The 24,522-nt window shown below is 36.7% G+C and overlaps 1 protein-coding gene across 1 annotated transcript in view; it reads left to right on the forward strand.

The window, feature by feature from the left end:
- The window catches only part of LOC126469923 (protein furry), a 1,144,124-nt gene that overhangs the window by 1,001,393 nt on the left and 118,209 nt on the right, over positions 1-24,522 (forward strand). Inside the window, exons 33-37 of the mRNA XM_050097322.1 lie at positions 5,414-5,512; positions 9,002-9,155; positions 9,252-9,462; positions 13,007-13,105; positions 18,550-18,850. Coding sequence (XP_049953279.1) covers positions 5,414-5,512; positions 9,002-9,155; positions 9,252-9,462; positions 13,007-13,105; positions 18,550-18,850 — 864 coding nt within the window. The remainder of the gene's footprint in view (positions 1-5,413; positions 5,513-9,001; positions 9,156-9,251; positions 9,463-13,006; positions 13,106-18,549; positions 18,851-24,522) is intronic.

Genomic DNA, 24,522 nt, shown 5'->3' on the forward strand with positions numbered 1-24,522 from the left:
CTGCTGGAGATGGTGATCCAGGTGTATGTGAGGTGTGCTTGCTTGTGTGAATGAATTTGTGTGTGTTTATTTTTGTGAAGAAGCATTGGGCTGTAAGCTATATGTATAAGTGTATTTTTGCTGTGCCTGTCTGCAGCTCAATGTGTCATCTTTATGGAGACTACCAGTCCATCTCTTCCATTTATTGTAGGCTTAAGGATCAGAATATGTTGGTTGCAATCCAGTTGATGTATGGATTACATTCTACTTGGCATACCATGTGCAGTTATCTTCATGATTTTCTTCATTCTGTAAATAGGTCTATTCTATGAACCTTTCTATCTGTGCCAGCACTGACAAATACATTTTTGGCACCTAGCTTCAATAGATGGTGACAGGCAACTGTAATTATCAACCGTGTTCTTCTGTATTGAAAGAATTGGCATTTGGTACAAATGTCAGTCCATTATGTCACATGATAATCTGTCATCTTTTTATCCAATCCCTTTAAACTTTTGCTCTTCTGTAGTACTCCATACTTTACTTGCCATTCCTTTATAAATGCCGAAATTTTTATTTTCCTCTACCACTTGGTAGATTGGTGACAGAGAGAGATTCTTGGCTTAGGTACTTGGAGTTCAATGGATTATCACTGGAGATCCTCTTTTGAATGTCAACACTAACTTTGGTTTGGTGTGCCCCAGTTCTTCATCATCATCATCTTCTTCTTCTTCTTCTTCTTCTTCTTCTTCACTTTTTTTGAACTGTGTCTTGTACAGACAGCTTGAAAACTGTAGAATGGTTCATAATGAATTTGTGGCCCTTATTCAGTATTTCTATTGTTATATCTTTTCATGAAATTCATATTGACACGTCTTTTTTTAATCAGTGGAGCCAGTTCTTTCATTGCAGTACTCCTAGTGTGTACGTGGCTTTTGTGATTTTTCCCTGTATTTTTGAATTCAATTTTTTTATAATCTCTTCATTATAATGCACATACACTTTATAATTTCAGCTGAAGTTGGCATAAAAGTCACAAAAAAGTCTCACACCACAATGTGCAACTACAAAACTTATTTACAGTTTTAATGGGTGTAGCCATTTCCCATAGCAACTGTCTACAATGTGGAGATCAGTAAAGGCATCTCTGCATATTACTGCTTAATTATTATTCTATTACTACCTGTTGACTTTCACTTCTGTTACTGAGGCATCTCCGTTGTTACTATAGTTTTATTGGTTTAATTTTTACTGTTGTTACCACTTTCACATGGCCAATGTCAGGGGAAGATGCAAGAAAGTAGAAAGGGTGATCAGCAAAACAACACTATACTGATAAAATTTTAATACAAAGAGTAAAACATCTATGGCAAGGATAAAAGAATAATGGAACAATTACATGCAGACCCCTTTTTTAGCTGGCATACTGTGTATCACTTCAGGAAGGTGGGTTACCTTCATAGTCTTGGATGTTATTGAATTTAGCATATGTTAAAATTCAGGAGTAAGGAAGAATCACGTATTTTTTGTTTTCTCCAAAAAAATTCTTGCCCCAAGATACAAGATTCCAAAGATGACACTGCTAACACCATTTTGGAGATGCAGATTTCGGAAATTTTTTTAAAATGTTGTATCTCTGTAACAGCTCTAGATATTTCGTTAAAGTATTTTTCATTTGGAAGATTACAATGGCATCCTCCATTTGGGCATAACTGTCAAAAGTCTTTTACTGTTGTTTTTTGAATTTTTTTTATAATTTACAGAAAAATTTTCTTTTCAAAAATGCCAATCCAGACAAGTTAGATTTTTTTCTGTTGATTAGCACCATGTAGTGCTCACTTTTAAGTTGGACTGGTTTTATTTTTTTTAAATCTTTTTTTTAACTTTCAAGGGTAATGTATGTCTTCACTGAAGGTGTTTCTTACTAATTTCTTTGTTACAATGTTTATTTCTATCATCTTTGTTGCAGTTATTTCTTTTCACTTTAATTGTTGCAGATATTTCTTACACTTTGTTGCATATTGTACTTGTTCAGTGCTACTTTGTTTACTGAAGAGGTTTCTAAGAAATCGGAGACCACCCAGTGAGTTCTGTGTGTTTGTGTGAAATATGCCAGTTGACACACTTGCAGTGTGTTTTGTGAAAAGGACTGTTTGAAATGGCTTCTGACTGGGGCCACAGGAGAGTGAAGTGTGCAGACTGTTTGCATATCCATGAAAGAGTGATATATAAGACAAACAAAAAACAGACTTTGTTCAGGTTGGGAATAAGTGTTCTCATTCAAAGACTCTGTTTCAAATGAAGATGTTCCCAGTGACAACTTTTTGTGTTCTAAATGTTTTGACTGAATAACAACAATGATAGTATCTGAACAAGGTGAAGCCTTCCATGGAACAGATGATGCAGATTTTGAATCAGTAGAGGAAGAATTAAATACCCTGAACCAATCAGCTACAGACGTAGGTGTTAGTCCGGTTAAGAAACCGTGGTCAGTGAAGTCGAGTCATAAGCTCTATGCATCAACAAAGTGCAGAGAAATTACTAAAGCTATGGATGAATACACTACAGAAAAACTGACCACACTCTTCAAAGTAGAAATTCCATATTCAGAAGAAAATGAACCAAGCACTCTTGCCCAGAATTTTTCACAAATATCAATTCAGCTGTTAAATATTGTGCAGCCTACATTGAAAAGGTGCAAGTTCTAAGTATTATTCTAGACACATTTTCAAAGAAAACTATTTTGAACAATGTTCCATCAGTATCAAAGTACATGGTAGACAAATCAGGCATTGTGGGGTCTGTAAAAGGAGTCTTTGGAAGACCAGATCCCTATTATGGTCACCCTGTAGAAGCAGCTCAAGTTCAAATAGTGCAGTCATTTTATCTGAAAGATAAATGGGTCTGTTCTCATAGAGTGCAACGAAAAAGACACTATAACTGTAACAGATGAAGGTCAAAAACTTGCGAAAGTGAAGAGTTACACAACTTGCGGTATTAAAGAAACTTTTGCAGTTTATAAGAGCAACTATACAACTTCACGTATTGGAAGATCAAAATTTTATGCACAATGACCTAAGTGGGTAATACCACACCCACCTAGAGATGTCTGTTTATGTGCGTACTGTTCGAATTTTGAACTTTGTGTGGTAACTTTGAAGAACTTACTGGAGCAAGTGACATATGACACCTTGGTTGGGCATGTGAAGTCATTAGTAGTCTGTGACATAAAGCGAGAGACTTGTTTGTTTCAAGAATGTGGTGACTGCCCTAGAAAGGGAGGACTGTCTTTACAGACACTTGGCCTGGAAGATGTAGCAGAAACTACATATATGACATGGAAGGAAAATAAACTAATTAAGAAAACTGTTGCCTTTGACAGTATCATTGATGAACTTGGTAAATGGTCAGTGAAAGCAGTAACACACCAGCATCTGAAGAAATTGCGACAACACTTTGCAGAAGTGAAAGGGTGTGTACAGGCTGAAGAACTATATCTAGTGCTTCACTGTGATTTTGCTGAGAACTGGTCTGTGATTCTCCAACAAGAAGTACAAGGGTATCATTGGAGTAATGACCAGGTTTCAATTTTTATGGGAGTGACACATTTTCAAAACAAGTCTGCAAGTGTTGCAGTTATAAGTAACAAGACAGGACATGATTCAGCACATACTTTGCTAGCAATGCACAAAATTCTTCAACTGTAAACAGGGGCAGAGAAGATCATCATAATTTCTGATGGTGCTCCTAGTCATTTTAAAAATCGTTACCAGTTGTTTGAATTGAGTAAATTGCTTGTGCCAACTGAATGGGTATACAGTGCTACTGGTCATGGGAAGGGGCCTTGTGATGGTGTAGGAGGCCTGCTGAAGCACCATGCTACAAAACAATATTTTCAGACCGAATACAGCTGTGATTCAGAATGCTGAGAATTTTACGAGAGTCATGAAATCTTACACATCCACAGCCCTCATTCTTTGTCCAAAGAGGAAATTGAAGAATTCTATGAGCAGAAAATAGAAGAATGGTCCAAGCAAACTACTCCTGTGAAAGGAATTCAGAAGACACATTTTTGGGCTCAAAGTGATGGGCAAATTCATATTGCACGCACTTTAAAGACCAAGAAAGAAGAAATTTCGTTCATTCGGCCAACACCTCAGAAACAGCAGTATAATATTCAGATTCACAACCTGAGAAGGGGGATGTTTGTGGCACGTGTGTATGACTGTGAGTGGTAGATTGCAGAGATTATGGACACCAATTATGAGTTGAACGAAATTGTAGTGAACTTCATGCTACCACATGGACCAGCTGATGGATATAGGTTTCCAGCTGAAGGACAGCAACAATGCCATCAGGGCTCACATCCTGTTCACAATGTTTTGAAGATTGTAAGTGCTCCAGTTCCTATTGGTTCAACAGGAAGGCATCACTCTATATCAAAGGAAGTTACTGAAGCAGTGGAACAGATTTTTAGTTCATTGACTGGCTAGTTTCAGTACAAAACAGAGTGCACAGAAGTTGTATAAATTGAAACCTGTAAGTATTTGGACATTTAGCATACATTTTGGAACTATTTAAAATGCTTGAAAAATGAGTCTCTTACTCTTCTTTCAAAACTAAAATTATGTTAAATAAGGCTAGGTTTTGATTTTTATGAGCCTGTTATGTGATAATGTGGTAATGAAACAGGTTTTATGTATGGCAAAAATTTCAATTGTTTATAAAACCTGTTCAACCTAAAAGTGGAAGCTCTCCTTTTCGTGGAATGTAGACCTATATGGTATTAATCAACAGAAAAAAAATCAAAATGTTATGCATTGGCATTTTTGAAAAACAATTTTTTCCATAAATTATAAAAAAACTCCAGAACACTATAATGAAAGAACTTTGACAGATAAGTCCAAATGGAGGATTTCTTTGTAATCATAAAGCAATTATCTTTCAAATATAAAAAAGCAACAAAATATCTAGACCTGTTTCAGAGATACAGCATTGTAAATTTTTTTCCAAAATTTGTGGCTTCAAAATGGTATGCGCAGTGTCATCTTTGGAGGGCTGTATCTCGGAGCAGAAATATTTTTGGAGAAAACAAAAAAAATGTGTGTTTCTTACATGAACTGATATGGACTATGCCAGCTTCATTTAGAATTTACTACATGGAAGACAGAACTGAACTGAGAGCAAACAATCAAAACAAGAACTGAAGTATTAGAGTATAGCTAAGTATTAGAGTGTAGCTATATTTGTGATGACTAGTTATGGTACATATTAATTATAACTGAAATCTTGACACTATTTGTACCTTTCTCATCTTTAAAACTACATTACTATTCAGAATTTCATGATTCAGGCCCTGTATATCTACTGATTAATAAATTTATAGCTGTAACAATATGGGACTAATCTTCAGTGATTTTTTTTTAATTTATAGAACCAAACGCAGAATTTGACAGTTATCTTCACAGTCCTATACCAACCAATTTGCCAGGAACAGCAGCTACTCCTGCTGCCAGTGTATCTACCCATGGAGGTGAGTTCCAGATTGGATGGGTAGCTGTCCACAATATCCTTTGAAGTTGTTAGCTCAAAATTGCTTCTATGTACGAAAATCCAGAATAAGATAAAAATACATACAATGGGTGTGTTAAATTGTCTAACTGATTTTAAAAATGTATGTGTACTGAACTGATATTTTTAAACTTGTGATTTATCATTTCTTGTACAAAATATAAAGGATGATGAAAGGTACCACATGTTATTCCACAGCCATTTTTGCCTCTAGGTTCTCACACATTTGAGAAAGAATTCAAGCAAATATAAAGAAGGGGGGAAAATGCTGTGAGCATAAATTTTAACTCATACTGAAATGACTTGTAACAGTAGGTTTATAACTGTACAATAAATTCATGATATGAATTAATAGAGGGAAACATTCCACATGGGAAAAATATACCTAAAAACAAAGATGATGTGACTTACCAAACGAAAGCGCTGGCACGTTGATAGACACACAAACAAACACAAACATACACACAAAATTCAAGCTTTCGCAACAAACTGTTGCCTCATCAGGAAAGAGGGAAGGAGAGGGAAAGACGAAAGGATGTGGGTTTTAAGGGAGAGGGTAAGGAGTCATTCCAATCCCGGGAGCGGAAAGACTTACCTTAGGGGGAAAAAAGGACAGGTATACACTCGCACACACACTCGTATCCATCCGCACATGTGTATGTGCGGATAGATATGAATGTGTGTGCGAGTGTATACCTGTCCTTTTTCCCCCCTAAGGTACACATGTGCGGATGCATATGAGTGTGTGTGCGAGTGTATACCTGTCCTTTTTCCCCCCCTAAGGTAAGTCTTTCCGCTCCCGGGATTGGAATGACTCCTTACCCTCTCCCTTAAAACCCACATCCTTTCGTCTTTCCCTCTCCTTCCCTCTTTCCTGATGAGGCAACAGTTTGTTGCGAAAGCTTGAATTTTGTGTGTATGTTTGTGTTTGTTTGTGTGTCTATCGACGTGCCAGCACTTTCGTTTGGTAAGTCACATCATCTTTGTTTTAAGGTATATGTACAATAAATTCATTATATATGATCTTGCTTTAGCAGCAGCAGTAGTAGTTTCAGTATATTCTTGCTTCATGTCTGTTGTACTTAACATGGTTTAAGAATTCAGCCACTGAATAGAAGCAGTGATCTGATAAGAATGCCCTTAGGAATTTGTGAAACAGAGAAAATGAAGAAATAACTTTAATCTTATGTGGCAGACTGTTGTACAGTGGTATTGCACTATTTGTAATGGAGGTTTTAAAGGCTGTTGTCCTTACTGACTGAACATGGAGTTTGTCTTTTTGCTGGTATTATGTTCATGTGCATTACATCTACATCTTCATCTACATCGATACTCCGCAAGCCACCTGACGGTGTGTGGCGGAGGGTACCCTGAGTACCTCTATCGGTTCTCCCTTCTATTCCAGTCTCGTATTGTTCGTGGAAAGAACGATTGTCGGTATGCTTCTGTGTGGGCTCTAATCTGTCTGATTTTGTCCCCATGGTCTCTTCGCGAGATAGACGTAGGGGGGAGCAATATACTGCTTGACTCTTCGGTGAAGGTATGTTCTCGAAACTTTAACAAAAGCCCGTACCGAGCTACTGAGTGTCTCTCCTGCAGAGTCTTCCACTGGAGTTTATCTATCATCTCCGTAACGCTTTCGCGATTACTAAATGATCCTGTAACGAAGCGTGCTGCTCTCTGTTGGAACTTCTCTATCTCTTCTATCAACCCTATCTGTTACGGGTCCCACACTGCTGAGCAGTATTCAAGCAGTGGGCGAACAAGCATACTGTAGCCTACTTCCTTTGATTTTGGATTACATTTCCTTAGGATTCTTCCAATGAATCTCAGTCTGGCATCTGCTTTACCGACGATCAGTTTTATATGATCATTTCATTTTAAATCACTCCTAATGCATACTCCCAGATAATTTATGGAATTAACTGCTTCCAGTTGCTGACCTGCTATTTTGTAGCTAAATGATAAGGGATCTATCTTTCTATGTATTCGCAGCACATTACACTTGTCTACTTTGAGATTCAATTGCCATTCCCTGCACCATGCGTCAATTTGATGCAGATCCTCCTGCATTTCAGTACAATTTTCCATTGTTACAACCTCTCGATACACCACAGCATCATCTGCTAAAAGCCTCAGTGAACTTCCGATGTCATCCACCAGGTCATTTATGTATATTGTGAATAGCAACGGTCCTATGACACTCCCCTGCGGCACACCTGAAATCGCTCTTACTTCGGAAGACTTCTCTCCATTGAGAATGACATGCTGCATTCTGTTATCTAGGAACTTTTCAATCCAATCACACAATTGGTCTGATAGTCCATATGCTCTTACTTTGTTCATTAAACGACTGTGAGGAACTGTATCGAACACCTTGTGGAAGTCAAGAAACACGGCATCTACCTGTGTTACAGTTTTTATTTCTCTCTCTGATGTTTTTCGTCACATATTTACAAATTTTCTAGAATAAAAACACAGGAGAGAGGGAGAATGGAAAACTTCTGAAAGAGGGGCCTACATGAGTCAGTCTGTTTTGCATGGTGCATTGCTCTTATAGCCCTTTTTTGGGTCAGGAGGATTACTGAGCTAGCAGCTGAGCTACCCGAGAATGTAATTCTGCATTGTAGAATACTGTGAAACTGTGCAAAGTATGCAATTCTAACAGTGTGGAAGCTTGCTTTGTGTGCAAGTAAGCGTAGGCTGTAGCATACTTTTTCAGTGTCTTATTCATTTTTGTTGTGTGTGTCAGCCATTTAAATTCACTGAGAGCCATATGCCTCAAAATTCTTTTTTCAGTGAGGGTGTAATTCTAGTGGTGTTTATTGTCACAGAAGTGTTGCAGGCTTCCTCTTTCAAACAGAAATTAAGCACAATCTGTCAGCATGTTAACATAATCTGTTTAGAAGACAAATCCTTAAACACTGAGAAAAATCTGAATCATATGATGCATAACAAGTCATAATGACACTGTAGGTATTTTCAAATGCCATTTTGGAGGAAAGAATGAATCAAAAATTTATAGAGAATATTTTCTGGAATAGATTTCAAAAGGAGTTTATTAAAAAAAAAAAAAAAAAAAAAAAGGAGAGAGAGAGAGAGAGAGAGAGAGAGAATTTGAAGTTTCTTTGAAACAATCTGTAATTAGGATAAAATGTATTGCAACTGCTGTAGGGCAAAAACCGTAGCTATTTTAACGCTAAATTAATAATAATAATAATAATAATAACAATAATTAAAAATGACCTGTAGTCTGTGAAGACACACATTTTTCATTACAGAGTTCAAAGAAGTAAACTCTTTATTTCCATGAGCACTTTTAAAAGAAGTATAAATATTTTCTTAAGTGAGTCTTGAATAACTAAATTAATTTAGCTATTGATAGATTGTGACAAATATAGTGTTGTCTAAAGTCAATTGTGTGAATATAGTTTTTGTAACATTACCTCAGGGGAATCATCAAGTAATGCTGCATTGACTCAAGGTACAACACCACCAGTAATTGTTACACCAGAAGATGCAACAGCTTGGACAGGTCCACAACCAGGACCTAACATGCCAATACAGGATGTCATCAAGTCTCTTATAGAATTCATAGCTTCCAGGTGATAGATGGCAATAGATTCAAATTTCTTATTTACTCAAGACCTATCTATGGATGAATATAGTTAATAATTTTATTATGTTCTGTCTTAATATAGGCATAATCAGCCTCTTTGGAATTATGAAGATATTACTGCAAAAGTTTGGTCAGTGCGTAGTGTAGAACAGCTTGATACTTTCCTGCAGCATGTGCTAAGAGTATTCAGAGAATCACTACCACATGCTTTGATTAGTGAACGCTGGGCTCAAACAGCACTTCAACTTGGCTTATCATGTTCATCAAGGCATTATGCTGGTCGTTCACTCCAGGTAAGATAGGCACAATAATGTAATTCAGTCATAATTCTGAATATTTTTTTTAATATTCACATTTCTAATCTAATAAATTTCGCTTTATAAGTAGCATATGGCAAATAACCATCATATTTCTAAGGTAACTAATACTACATTTCATGGCTTCGTTGGAAACTGCTGCCATAAAGTTGTTTGAGTTGCAAAAAGTGGCTGGAAACATGTAAGATAGATTATGTAGCCTCCACTGTAAAACTACCTGAAACTGATTATAATGTATGGCTTTTTTTGTAAATGTTTTCCTCATACTGTGAAATAAAAGTAAGTTATGAGGATGGCTCTTGAGAATGCAGAATTGCTCTCAGACTCCATTATTTATGGTAACATAGCGCAAGTGAATGTCCTTCATATAAAAGTGAAATATTAATAAATGTTACATTTTTATGCATATTCTTAAGATTTATTTTCTGCCTGCTTTGTTTTCGTTAAATTTATAGATGTAAAAATTATAGACCACTGTTTCCACTATGTTTGTTGTAACAAGCAGCAGAACAGAACAGAACAGATATCAAGTGTACCATTTACAGCATATTCAAAGAATATGAAATGCTAACACGGTGGATTTTCTGCAACTATTGTTTTATACAGAAATAATTTAGTAACAAGGCTATCCATCGTGAATTGTTTTAGGAAGTTCGGGATCTAGGGGAGTTGATGTATGACACCAACTCAAGGGATAGATGGGAGGAGCCAGACTACACTAGGGAGAGAAAACAACTTTGAACAGCAGGAGAAAGAGGATAGTAAAAATTCCAGCAGTTAAAAAGGAGTAATAAGTAAAGTATGGAGAAATAAAAGAAGAAAAGTTTAAAGGGAGTGGATAAAAATATGAAGTCAAAAAAGTGGGACGAGGGAGGATAGTGAGATGACAGCAAAGAGTTCAAGGAATTCAATGAGACAAAGTATTGTAGGAATTCAAAGAGACAAAGTATTGTACAGAATGATATCAGTGAAACTAACTTTATCATCACACAACTTCCTTTCTCAACCTACTTTCCTCCTATTTTTGTCTGGTTTAAGATCAGCCTCCTCCTTTCTACCCCACCTTTCCCTTCCATTTGCTGTATTCACCATCTGTTCCCATTTAGCTTTCCTCATCTTTGCTTTGTTAATGTAGTTTCCTTGATTCAATAATCTTCCTTTTCCTTTCTTTTGCTAACACCCTTTTCCAGTTCTAAAACATTTTCTCAGCATGCAAACATTGCTCATTGATGTCTCTCTCTCTCTCTCTCTCTCTCTCTCTCTCTCTCTCTCTCTCTCTCTCTCTCTCTCCCTCTCTCCCTCCCCCTCTCCCCCTCCCCCTCTCCCCCTCCCCCTCTCCCTCTCTCCCCCTCTCCCCCCCCCCTTTCCCCCTTCCCCAGTCATGATGCTTCTTCTCTTTAGCCTCTTATTTTCCTTGTTAGTTCAAGGGCACATCCTATCACCATAAACTCTTTGAAATTCTGAAAATAACAGGGGCATAGTATGAGGAGCAAAATGTTATGGGTCTATCATCATATACACTTCAGAAGTCTGAAGACAGCAGAGATAAAATACAAGGAGGGAAAGGTTATATACCTAATTTTCAGAAATCAGACTGCAGTTATGAGAGTAGAAGGACATGAAAGGGAAGCAGTACTTGAGAAGGAAATGCGACGAGGCTGTAGCCTATCCCTAATGTTAGTCAACCCGTGCATTGAGCAAGCAGTAAAGGGAACTAAAAAAAAATTTGGAGAGTGAATTACGGTTAAGGAAGGAAAACAAAAAGACTTAGATGTTGTCAGATGGCACTGTAATTCTTTCATATTCAGTAAAGGACAATGAAGAGCATTTGAACATAATGGGTAATGTTTTGAAAAAAGGCTACAAGATGAGCATCAATAAAAGTAAAATAAGGGTAATGGAATGAAGTTGAATCAAATCAGATGATTCATTGGGAATTAGGTTATGAAATGAGACACTAAAAATAATAGATGATTTTTTCTATTTGGACAACAAAATAATTGCTGATGGTCTAAGTAGAGAGGATGTGAAATGAAGACTGGCTATAGGAAGGAAAACATCACTGGAAAACAGGAACTCCTTAACATAAGATATAAATTTAAGTTTTATGAAGTCTTTTCTGAAGGTGTTTGTCTAAAGTGAAGCCCTGTACAGAAGTGAAAGTGGACAATGAAACAGTTCATACAAGGAGACAATATGTATGAAATGCATACTACTGTAATATTCAAGAAGAGAATGGAGGCTTTTGAAATGTGGTGGGTAGATTGAGTAAATAATAAAGTAGTACTGAAATAAAATGGAGAGAAAAGAAATTTATAGCACAACTTGACTAAGAGAAGGGTTCAGTTGATATGACAGATTCAGAGGCATCCAGCAGGCCTTACCTATTTTATACTGGATGGGAGAGGGGAGAGGGGGAGGGGAAGGATTGTAGAGAGAGGTCAAGTTATAATACAGCAAGCAGGTTAAAATGGTTGTAGTTTACACCAGTTATTCAGAAAGAAACAGGCTTACAAATGATAGACTTATATGCAAACAAGTCTTCAGGCAGAAGACCACAACAGCAATAGTTAAATTATGGTATCAGTGCTACAGTAAATATAAGAAGGTATACAATTCATTAGCAGAAGTCACTTTTACTCCTGAGGTCATAGTTATAATGTGTGACATTTAGAAGTATATCTGATGTGGCTAGATTACTGATAAAATGCTCTTTCACTCTATTGTGAGTGCCTGTTATTCTGTTGTGACTCAGTGTTAAGATGATGCATTATTCTTGCAAGAGCACAATATCCATTATTTTATTTTATTCTCTTCCTGTTTACTTTGAATAATGAGTTTGTCCAGTTGTATTTTTATTTTTTTTTATTTATTCATATTCAGGTGCTTTTTAGATAACTGATTTTTCACTGTACTACTTCTTTATATACCTATGTTAGCTCAACTTTCTTTTTATGTTCCAGGGCAATAAATTGTTTCCTTTTTCAATTTTTTTCATTTAATTTTTACTTATTGTTAGGTGAATATAATTTAGAATTATTGATGTAAATTATTCTGCTTTCTTTGATAGTTCTTTTCTCCATTTTCATAATATCTTAAGTTCAATATTACACTAAATTTTACAACCTGTAAAGATCCACATTTTCACAACAAAAGTTCATTATTTTCTTTTGTCAGTCTTTTTCTCTTTTTTGTGCCAGTGGTCAGGTCAGGTAACTCAAACCAGTCGTACCAACTAACTAACTTTTCTTTTGTGGCATTTGCTACTAGTCTTTATTCCTTGCACAACACATTTGAAATATCTTAACTATATCATAATTCCATAAATAACTCCATTCTTGTAAAAACTATAAACAGCAGACTAGTAATGATTTCTGAACTCTAAAAGTTTCATTTTCAAACTATACTGAAAACACCTTGTCTACCTTTTAATTTTGTGAAGAAAATTGCAGTTCTAATTGGAACTACTATGCTTTTTGTTAACTAAGTTACATGACAGTAACAAATCACATTTTTACAGGTGTTTCGAGCTTTAAGGGTACCAATTACATCCCGTATGCTGTCCGACATTTTGTCTCGTTTGGTTGAAACTGTTGCAGAGCAAGGAGAGGATATGCAGGTAACTGTCTCTCAATGTGGCAATCTTTTCTGCACTGAAAAATGTTTGTAAATTTCACTATTCATTGTAGATATTCTTTCCTGACATTCACTTTCCTTTCATTTCCTCTATCCTTTTTTAATTGTGTCACTCTGACTTTTCCTAGTTTCATAATTGCCAGAATAAATTTACTTCTCTCAGTTTTTCTCAATGTGGTTCATTAATGGTGAGCTTTCATGAAAATATTGCACATAAAGACAGAATCTACTATTTGACTGAACACTCAAACTTACACCATTAAAGTATAACATTTGTAGATCAAAATATTGAGGATCTACAAGTCCCATCTTTGTATCTGGTTGTTAACTTAGTTAAATATTTGCAGTACTGTATGTAGACTGATGTCTTATATAAATTGCTGCAACATGCTGAAAATTACAGCAATTGAATGAGGAGGTAGCACAAGAAGGCGTGGATGTGTATTAAATGAGCAAGTGTTTTGTCTGTTGATTAACAAGGTAACCTACAGTTATGCATGGAAAAGAAAGCCTGATTACCAAATACTCAGCAGCCAAAATTGAAGATAAATCAGCCACGTTATTCACAGAGAATGTTTGTCCTCTCGTATTGAATAGAAAATGTTCGTATGAGATTAACAAACTGGAAAGGACATCCATGGTAAGTCCCAGAATTGGTATCACCTATTAAAAGTAATAGTTTCCAAATAGTGTTGTTAGGGATAGAAAGTTGCTTGAAACCAGAAGTGAATAGCAACGAAATCCTAAATTCAGGTTGAAGTGTGTATAGCAGGGATAGGTTGGTTGCCAATGGTGGTGGCATATTTATTGCAGCAGAACTCAATAACATGTAGCGAATTTATTACATATTCTGAATGTGAAATACTCTGGATAAAGGCTAGCATCAAAGGTGGCTCAAACATGGTAATTAGATGCTTTTATAGACCACCTATGTCAGGAGTTGTAGTGTCAGAGCACTTTAGACACAACTTGGAGAATATCATGAGTAAGTTTCCTGGTCATACTATTGTAATTAGGGGAGACATGATCTAGCCTTTCATAGAACTGGAGTCACGCAATTAAAACTGGTGTCAGAGAAAAGGATTCATGTGAGATCATTCTTAATGTCTTGTGCAAAAATTGCTTTGAGCAAATAGTTAATGAACCAACACATGAGGACAATCCCTTAGACCTCCTAATAGTTAACAGATCCAGACATTTTGAATCAGTTAATATAGTGGAGAAAATCAATAATCATATGGCTGTGATACCATCAGTGACTACATGTATCACAAGAAATGTTAAAAAAGGTAGAAAAATATTTTTGACTAGCAAGAGTGACAGGAGAGAAATAGCCAAATATCTTAATAGACATCATCTAATAATATTCAGCTCTGAGGATCAAAATGTGGAGTGTATTTGAGCTAAACACAAAAGCTTTGTGAAATAAGCTTTAGACAAGTATGTGCCAAGCAAAGTTGTGAAGGACAGAAAAGACCCACCATGGTTCAGTAGCCATGTTAGCAAGTTGCTGTGAAAACAAAGAAAGTTTTATCTCTAATCAAAGTGAAGTCAAAGCCTGATAGACAAACGGAATATGAATGGTGCCAAAATGAATGTGAGGAGAGGGATGTGAGAAATATTCAGTGAATCTGATTAAAAATCCTAAATAGTTTTGGTCTTACATAAAGCAGTAAGCAGATTGCAGTAGTCCATTCAATCACTCAGTGACCATACTGGCACCAAAACAGAAGATGACAGAAAAAAGGCTGTAATAATGAACTTGGTCTTCCAGAATTGTTTTACCCTCAGAATGGCATAATATGATTCCTTTTTTCAATCATGGCACAAATGCGAAACTGGTAGGTATTGAGATAAATGATAATAGAGTAGAAAATCAACTAAAACTGCTCAACAGTGGAAAGGCATTAGAACCAGAAAAGTTACCATTGTGCAAAAGAACATGGTCTCCTTCTAGCTGTAGTTTATCCTAGCAACAAAGGGTACCTAACTATTGGAAAAAATGCAGGCCATTCCCATTTTTAAGGGAAGTCATCAGATGGACACACAATTATAGGCATTTATTGTTGACATCAATCTGTTGTTGGATTATGGAATACATTTTGTGTTTCTACTTATGACATTATTGGAGAATAAAAATCTCCACTTTAAAAAAATCTTCCTAAACTCACATTCCTTCATTTCCAGAAAGCATTTAATATAGTTCTGCACTATCTGTTAGTGAACAGAATATGAGCTTATGAGGTGTCTGATCAGATTTATGATTGGGCACAGGACTTCACTGAGATAGAACTAATCATGTTGTTCTTAATGGAACAAAACTGACAGATGTAAAGGTAATTTCAAGACCACTCCAAGGGAGTGTTACAGGATCACTACTTTCTACAGTTTATATTAACATTTTATTGAATAATGTTGGAGAGTCCATGTGGCTATTTGTAGATGTTGCTGTTATCTGTAGGAAGGTTGCAATGCCAAAATATTAGCAAAAGGCAGGAAGACCTCCATAGGGTTGATGATTGGAACAGAGACTGGCAGTTGACCCTGCGCATAAATAAGTCTAACAAATTGCACTTGAATTGTCGAGTAGATGCACTACTGTTCTATTACTCCATTAGTGACAAATCATTGGAAACATTAAATGCTGTAAAATACGTTGGAGTAACCAACCAGAGCAACTTACAGTAGAGTGTTTAAATAAAAATAGTTGCAGGTAAAGCAGATGTCAGGTTGAGATTTGTTGGGAGAATCTTAAGGAAATGTAATATATCCAGGAAAGAAGTGGCTTACAAAATACTTGTTCAACCAGTTCTTGAGTGTTGTTCATCAGTCTGGGAACCTTACCAAGAAGGTTTGTCATGGGATCGTTTACTCTGCGGAAGAGTGTCACATTCAACGAATTCTAGTGGCAGACACTAGTGCGCATCATGGGAAGATTTACTGTTGAAATTTCACGAGTTTAAATTCCAAGAAGAATAGGGCAACTTATTACTTTCTCTCGCATATGTTTATCACGAAATGATCACAATGAGAAAAGTAGTGCCATATGGAGCTTTACCTACAGCCATTCTTCCCTCATATCAATTGTGAATGGAAAAGGAAAGGAGGGGAGAAGATCATGGTCCCAGAAATACCCTCCACCACAAACTTAAAGATGGCTTGTGGAGTATAGACACATATATAGACATTTGAGTTTCTCAGTCTTCTTGATACTAAGGAATATATATATGGAGTTATATTCAACATGTGACCGTTGATATCCGTTCCAGTGTTCTTTGAGTTGTCAAACAATAAGCTAGGCTGTATAGTGGACAATTAGTTAAGATATCTGAGGATAGCCATCAGATACTCCAGAAACTAAATTCAGCAGTTCTAGTGAAACTTATCTGTTTCTGTCAGTTTCTAATTAAGTCACATCATGTACAGTCTGTAAGTGCCTCAAACTGGCACAACTGTAGAACTCATTGGAAATGCTGGAACTAGCAGAATTTATGTAATTCTGAGATGGAACTCTGGTGGAACGGAAAAAGTGTCATCAGTGTTTCTACTTATGTCCACACTCAGTAGAAAATCTTCACCTGCAATCTGATTTGCAGAAATGAAGTAGTCCTGATTGTCAATGCTCTCTATGGCAGCAGACAACACTGTAGGCAGATGGATACAATGTAATGACATGCTCTTGGTAGCGTCAGTATTTATTTCTGTAATCTGAAGGCAGCTATTAGAAAACGGGAAGTGCCTGTCATGTTGTGTGCCTGGATGGTGGTATCCTCATTTGGTATGGCTGTGTACCTTCTGTCTGTGTACACAGCAGTCAGCTACCTACCCCTTTTGTATGTTTCTTGAAGTTTCCTGGTGAATCGAACTTTCCATCATTTTTTGGGAATGCATGCAGGTCATTATTAGCTCTTGTGCCGATATTGGAGCTGAAAACCTTTTAGCCATTCTCAAGATGAATCACTTGCATTATTTTTTAAAGCAGTTGACACTGTGAAGTAAATGTGCATGCATAAAAGATATTAGTACAAGAGCTAATAATGTCCTGGATGCACTCCCAAAAAAATGATTGAATACCTAGCCTGTGGTTTAATTGTATTTCCGTATGGTTCACCCAATAAAATTTTAATCTGGTATCTGCCTTTACTATAAACAAACAAACATTGTCCAGACAGGCCTTGAAATCCCAACAGTACTGACTGTCTGCCATGTCATCCTCACCCCTTAGGTGTTGCCAGAAGCAGATATATACACCCCAACCCGACCATATGTTGGATAGAGGAGAAATGAAGACGAAGACGAAGAAGCAGATCTAGAGGGCCATGTAGTCAGCACTGCTCTCACACTCATTGTTAGTTTTTGTGACTGGTGTCACTACTTCTCAGTCAAGTAACTACTCAATTGATCTCATGAGAGCTGAGTGCACTGCACTTTCCAATAGCTCTCATCAGACCTGGACAATGACCCATTCAAGTGTTAGCCAAGCCCAACAATGCGTAACTTTGGTGATCTGATGGGAACCGGTGTTATCACTGCAGCAAGGCCATTAGCATCTTTATTATAAGGGGATTAGATGTTGTGTTTTCCTTTGAACTGCTGTAAATATGTACTTCTAAATATTTCATGGTTGTGACCATAGTTTAATCAACACTCACATAAGCTCACAATAAGGTTTCTGTTTGTTTATTTACATACAATTTGTTTTTGTCCCAGTACCAAGTGTTGCTCCTCTGCAAGTATTCCTAAATTTTGCTGCACAACATAGGTGTAGGTGTAGGCTGTCAGGTGCAGGCTGTTGAAAGCAGCTTTTCCAGTCAGCTGCCTGAAGCTTGTGATGTTATCCTCAAGGTAATTTTACATGTTGTGAACAGGAACAGTTTTATAATGCTTCCTTGGGGTATGTCTGAAGCAAATTTCGCTTTGGACTAGTTCCCTCCATTCAGAGTGGCTTTCTACTGAGTTCTACAAAATCTTCAGTCCAGTAGGAAAGCTGTTTCTTTATTTCATAAACTCATATAGTGTGAAACTGGTGAATTGCTTCCATCCACACATACTTGCCCACTTGATGTCACTTGTCTCGACTATCCATTGTGTAGTCTCCTTTTTTTCTCTCTTGAATAGGGACATTTAAAGTGATTTCTAACAAAGTGACACCAAAACAAACATAAGTTAGTACATTATCCCTGACTGTAAAAGAAAAATGTTCCCGGCATTAATTTATAAACTTTTGTGTGGTCTGTAAAGTATCTGATGTTTATTTACTTTGCTCAAAGTTAGAATCACAGTCTAGCTCTAGTGTCCCCCTCGCTGACAAGATACTAACCACTATTCTTCCTTCTTCTTCAGAATTAAATGCATTTTATTATTACATTTTTGTATACTTAAAGAATTAAAAGTGAATTTCATTTTACATAATGCTCTACTTTTTAGGGATATGTAACAGAGCTACTACTCACATTAGAGGCAGCTGTTGATTCTCTTGAATCAGATTTCCGACCTCTTGACTTCATGAAGGAAATTTTTAAGTCAACACCAAATCTGAATAACAAGGAGTCCACTGTTGGAGTGACCACTGGTGGAAAACGTAGTCCTGGTGGAGTGGGTGTCTATCAAGGGGGTGGAGGTCCTGTGGCACACCACACTGGTGCCATAGGTCACACTCGTAGCACCAGCTACTCTGTCTCCTACTGCACTCGCAAAGCAACTGGATCGCCAGCCACTGATGGGAAAGGTAAAGCTGTGAGATTTTCTTTTTGTTTTATGCACACAAGGAATAAAATATCTTCTTTGTCAGTTATTTGTTCTGCCTGAGTAACAAATATGCAAACAAATCTCACTGTTTCATTGTATTGGCTTTCTTTTATGAGAAAATGTATACATGCTGAGAAAGATCTGTGGAGGAATATGTTATAAATGTATAATGAATTAATGTTTTCTGTCACAAAAATTGTTATAACTGAACAAAGGATCAAGTAAATTACAATGATGTGGAGGCAGATATCAGATAACTGCTGAACTAAAAGTCAATTAACAACGTGAGTCTTTTCATTGTATAATTAACATACCTTTTTTTGGTTGTACTTGCTATTACTACAGTCTGGAATAAATCTCCAGTTCTACCATTAATGTTTGTATTATTTAAATAGTTGTTACATTGACTATATTGTCTTGTTGATGAAACTTTTGTCAATATGTGTGTGAATGGATCTTAACAAATGGTCACCGTGGTTCATTGAGCTTGTTAGTTCTTCTTGGAGTACCTGCTGTATCACTCACTACCAAATAGCCTTCTGGGTAGCATAGTATATTGAGACAAAATACACTTATTTTATACTATTATTATACATTTACAACACTTAATGTCTGAGTTTCTGAAAGTCAGGGTAGTTTGTTGTACTTTTATACATGGTGCCCCCAGGAGGAATGGTCAGTATCCAGCCATATGGTTGTAAACATGGGATTTAAAATGCATGCTTTAAGAGGTATGAGCACTTTTTCATCTTCAATGCCATAGAACAGATCTCTTCTACTTCAAGTTCTTTGCTTACCATATTTTCAGAGGTTGTAGTATGGACTAAAACAGGGAAAAAATGTCCAGTAAACATGGGATCCAAAGTGCATACCTCAAGAGCTAAGAGCACTTTTTCATCTTAGCAAATGTGAAAAACAGCTCTTCTACCGAATAAGTGCTCATAGCTCTTAAGTTATGCATTTTTGAGCCCAACTTTACTAGGCAATTTTTTCTTGTTTTGGTCCATACTTGTTCCTCTCAGAATATGGAAAGCAAAGAGTGTGCATTAGGAGAATTGTTTCGCAGTATCAAAGATGAAGAAATGCACTCAGATCTTAAGGTGTACATTTTTAGAGTGAATGATCATTCCTATCATATCCCTGAATATTGACCATTCCTCTTGGGATGCCATGTCTACATCTACATGATTACTCAGAAATTCACAATTAACTGCTTGGCAGAAGGTTCATCAAACCATCTTAAAGCTATCTCTCTGTCATTCCACTCTCGAACAGTGCACAGCATTAATGAACACTCAACTCTTTCCCTGTGAGATCTGATTTATTTTATTGTGATAATCATTCATTTCTATATAGGTGGGTTCCAACAAAATATTTTTACACTCTGAAGACAAAGTTGGTTATAGAAATTTCACGAAAAGATCCTGCCACAATAAAAACTGCCTATTTTTTAATGATTGACACACCAATTTGTGTATCACATCCATGGCACTCTCTCTCCCCTATTTCAAGATAATACAAAGGAGCTGCCCTTCTTTGAACTATTTGCAAGTGCTGTCAATTCTGTCTGATGTGAATCCCACAGCACACAGCAGTATTGTAGTAGATGATGGAGAAACATAGTGTAAGCAGTCTCTTTAGTAGACCTGTTGCACTTTCTAAGTGTTCCATCAATAAATCACTGTCTTCCGTTTGCTTTCCCCACAACATTACATATATGATTGTCTCAATTTAAGTTATTTGCAATTTTAATACTTGAGTATTTAGTTATATTACAGCCTTTAGATTTGACATATTTATCGAGAAATTGAAATTTAGTGGATTTCTTTTAGTACTCATGTGGGTGGGTTCAGACTTTTCATTACTTAGAATCAAGTGCCATGTTTTGTACCAGACAGATATCTTGTCTGTGTCATTTTGCAATTATTTTTGATCTTGTGATGAGTTTATGAAATGGTAAATGAGATCATCATTTGCAGACAATCTAAGAAGTCTGCTCAGATTGTCTCCTAAATCATTTATATAGATAAGGAACAGCAGAGAGCCTATAACACTTCCTCAGCAAACACCAGATATATGACTTTCTGTCAGTTACAATGAACTGTGATCTTTCTGACAGGAAATTACAAATCCAGTCCCACAACTTATATGATACTCCACAGATATGCAGTTCAATGGAGAAGTTGCTTTAGAGGAACTATTTAAAAAGCCGTATGCAAATCTAAAAATATGGAATCAATTTGGCATCCCCTGTTGATAGTAGTCATTACTCTCTGAGAATAAAGAGCAAGTTATCTTTCACAAGAACCATATTTTCTGTATCTGTGTTGGCTGTTTGTCAATAAATTGTTCTCTTTGAGGTAACCCATAATGTTTGAACACAGTATATATTTCGAAAGCCTACTGCAAATCAACATTAGTGGTATGGGTCTAGAATTCAGTGGATTACTCCTATTTTCTTTCATCAGTATTGGTGTGACTTGTGCAACTTTCCAGTATTTAGGAACAGATCTTTCAACAACCGAGCCACTGTATATGATTGCCAAGTATGGAGCTATTGTATTAGTGTACTTGGAAAGGAACCTTTCCTGTATTAAATGATTTAAGCTGCTTCACTGGACTGAGGATATGTACTTTTAAGTTACTGATGTTTGCAGTTATTCTCAATTCAAATTCATGAATATTTACTTCATCTACTTTGGTGAAAGAGTTTCAGAAATCTGTGTTTAGTATCTCTACTTTAGTGGCACTGTCATCCATAACGTCACCATAGGTATATACAAACAGAATCTGTTTGGATTTTTTGCCAGATTTCAAGACAGAGCTTTGTTGTAGAAACTTAATAATTACCTTGCACTGAACTTCGTGCTGAATTTCAAGATTCTGTAAAACTTTCTGTATCTTGAAATTTAATATGCTTTTTCAATGCTTCTGCAACAGTGTTCTGATTTGTTTGGTATACCATGGGGAATCAGTTCCATATCTTACTAGTGTATTTGGTATATATCTCTCAATTGCCGTCAATACTATTTCTTTGAATTTAAACCACTTCCAGTCTACATTTACAGAGTCAGATTGGAAGGAGTGGCAATTGTGTCATAGGAAGGCATCAAGCAAATTTTTGTCTTCTTTTTTAAATAGGTGTATTTTGTGTTTATTTTTGTTGGGTTTTGATGTTACGGTATTTAGTCTCGCTACAACCACCTTGTGGACACAAGTCCCTGTATCTGTTCTGATGCCTGCTATTTCCTCAGTATCATTTGTTGCAAAGAGGTCAAATATGTTTTCACAACCATTTATACTTCGAGTGGACTCCTGAAGTAATTGTTCCAAATAACTTTCTGAGAATGCATTCAGAACAACTTTGGACAATGTTTTATCCATACCACTGACTCTAAACATGTGCTTTCAGCAAAGTATCAATGATAGATTAAAGCCAGTCATCACCATCTATAATTGTGTGAATGGGGTAGCTACTTGAAATGAGACTCACGTTTTCTTTGAACTGTTCAGCAACTGTATCATCTAAGTATGTGTGTGTTTTGGGGAGGGGAATTGGAAAAAGGAACCAATTATTAATCTATTCCAGTTGTCAAGTATAATCTCTACCCATACTATCTCGCTGGAACTATCTAAATCAATTTTACTACAAAGTAAACTACTTCTGACAGCAATAAACACTCCACCCCTAACTGTATGTAATCTATTCTTACTGAACATGGTTAGGTCCTTTGTAAAAAAATTTAACTGAACTTATTTCCAGCTTTCCATACCTATAACAATTTGAGTTTCAGTACTACCTACTAGCGCTTGGAGCTCTGGTTCTTTTTCAACAGAGCTGTGACAATTTACAATTACAGCACCAATTGTTGCTAGGTCTACTTTCATGTGCTTATCCTTCACCTTTCTAGGCTGATTCCCTTTCTGTCATTTCATGAGACCCCCTAACATTCTTAAGGATTTTGCCTCCTGAAGATTTTGGCTCATCAGCACATATACTTAACCACTAACTGTCCCATAGATTTTCAAAAATTGTATAGTAAATATGATCTTTAGTAGTCGATCTTCAGGTGAGCCAGCGTAGTGATGCATAGCCATTGATTGACAGCCAGTGGCTTTCATCTTTGTGTAGCCATGCCTTTTAAAGGTGACAGAGCTTGACTTGTGTTCTGTCCACCACTTCCTCCTTGATTGCTCTCAAAGTAAAACTGCCAGCAGGCTGTCAGTACAGTGCCATTGTCTTGGCCACAGCAGCCACCCACTGTCTCCCAATACTGATGCAACATCTTTTTATCTGCAGTAATTAGATTGCAGAGAGAGTGCCCAAGTTATATTCAGAATTGTAAGTCGGATGATGGGAACATAGTCAAAAGTTCATATATTCAGAAATTGGACCAAATGGAAGAGCATTGAACATGTAATGGAAACTGAGAATGTCTCACCGAATTATGACAGACATTGGGATAAACACAGGAATTGGACAATAGATTTTAGGATGGCTACAGGAATGAGACACAAGATCTGTGCAAAGTAGAATGTAAATCACATAGCAAGACCTCAAATGAAACTCTGTTAGAAGAATCTCAGAATGAATTGCTTCCAGTAACGTCTGAATAATTGTGTTCAGAAATTTTGTTCCTGTTCCCCTACTCTTGTCCTCCAGGGTAATGAATTTTGTGTCATATCATCCTATCATTGGTGGGCTCAGTTTGCAGTGTGCCCTAATAAATGGGCATTGATCTGACAATCTTGTTCAGATGGTGTCAACCTCACTGATCTCACTTTGAAAAATAAAATCCCCAGATGACAGTCCAGACAGAACATGTGAATTCATGCCACATTCTCACAGTGACCTCATGTCATCTTGAGTTGCAGCACCAGAAACTGCCCACAGCGAATTCCCTGGTGGCTTACATGCCAGACTTTCTTGAGAAATGGCTATAGATGTTGGCAAGTATCTTTTCTCTGCATCCCTGCGTCACCAAGGAGGCTGCAGCTTAACAGTGGGTCCATTTATTCGTAATGGGAAGGCCTTTAACCTCTCCACTGCCTCAGTTCCTTGAGAACTTTATGACATGCCTTAGTTGTCAGTCAGTCCTTAAATGGACATCCCTTTCAGAGCAAAGCACATGTGACCTGCAGTTTCCAATTTCTGTGGCTTTGTGGAAAGTCTCATGAAAGCAAGGGCAGCGTAACTGGTACACTATTGTTTAGAGCATCGGGCTGCAAAGTAGTTTGGTTTTTATAACAAATCTTAAGAGGATAAAATATTTTGTGAAAACATTCTTATGAAATAAAGAAGTTGTTTATTTTTCAGTGTAATTATACAAGTTAACTGTCAAAAATTCTTTCAACTTGGTTGGAACATATGAAATTTTGTGTTTGATTTAACTATAAATAAATATACAGGGTGTTACAAAATGGTACGGCCAAACTTTCAGGAAACATTCCTCACACACAAATAAAGAAAAGATGTTATGTGGACGTGTGTCCGGAAATGCTTAATTTCCATGTTAGAGCTCATTTTAGTTTCGTCCACCTACGCTCAATGGAGCACGTTATCATGGTTCAAATGGCTCTGAGCACTATGGGACTCAACTGCTGAGGTTATTAGTCCCCTAGAACTTAGAACTAGTTAAACCTAACTAACCT

The sequence above is a fragment of the Schistocerca serialis genome, chromosome 1, assembly GCF_023864345.2.
Source record: "Schistocerca serialis cubense isolate TAMUIC-IGC-003099 chromosome 1, iqSchSeri2.2, whole genome shotgun sequence".
Lineage (NCBI taxonomy): Eukaryota > Metazoa > Arthropoda > Insecta > Orthoptera > Acrididae > Schistocerca > Schistocerca serialis.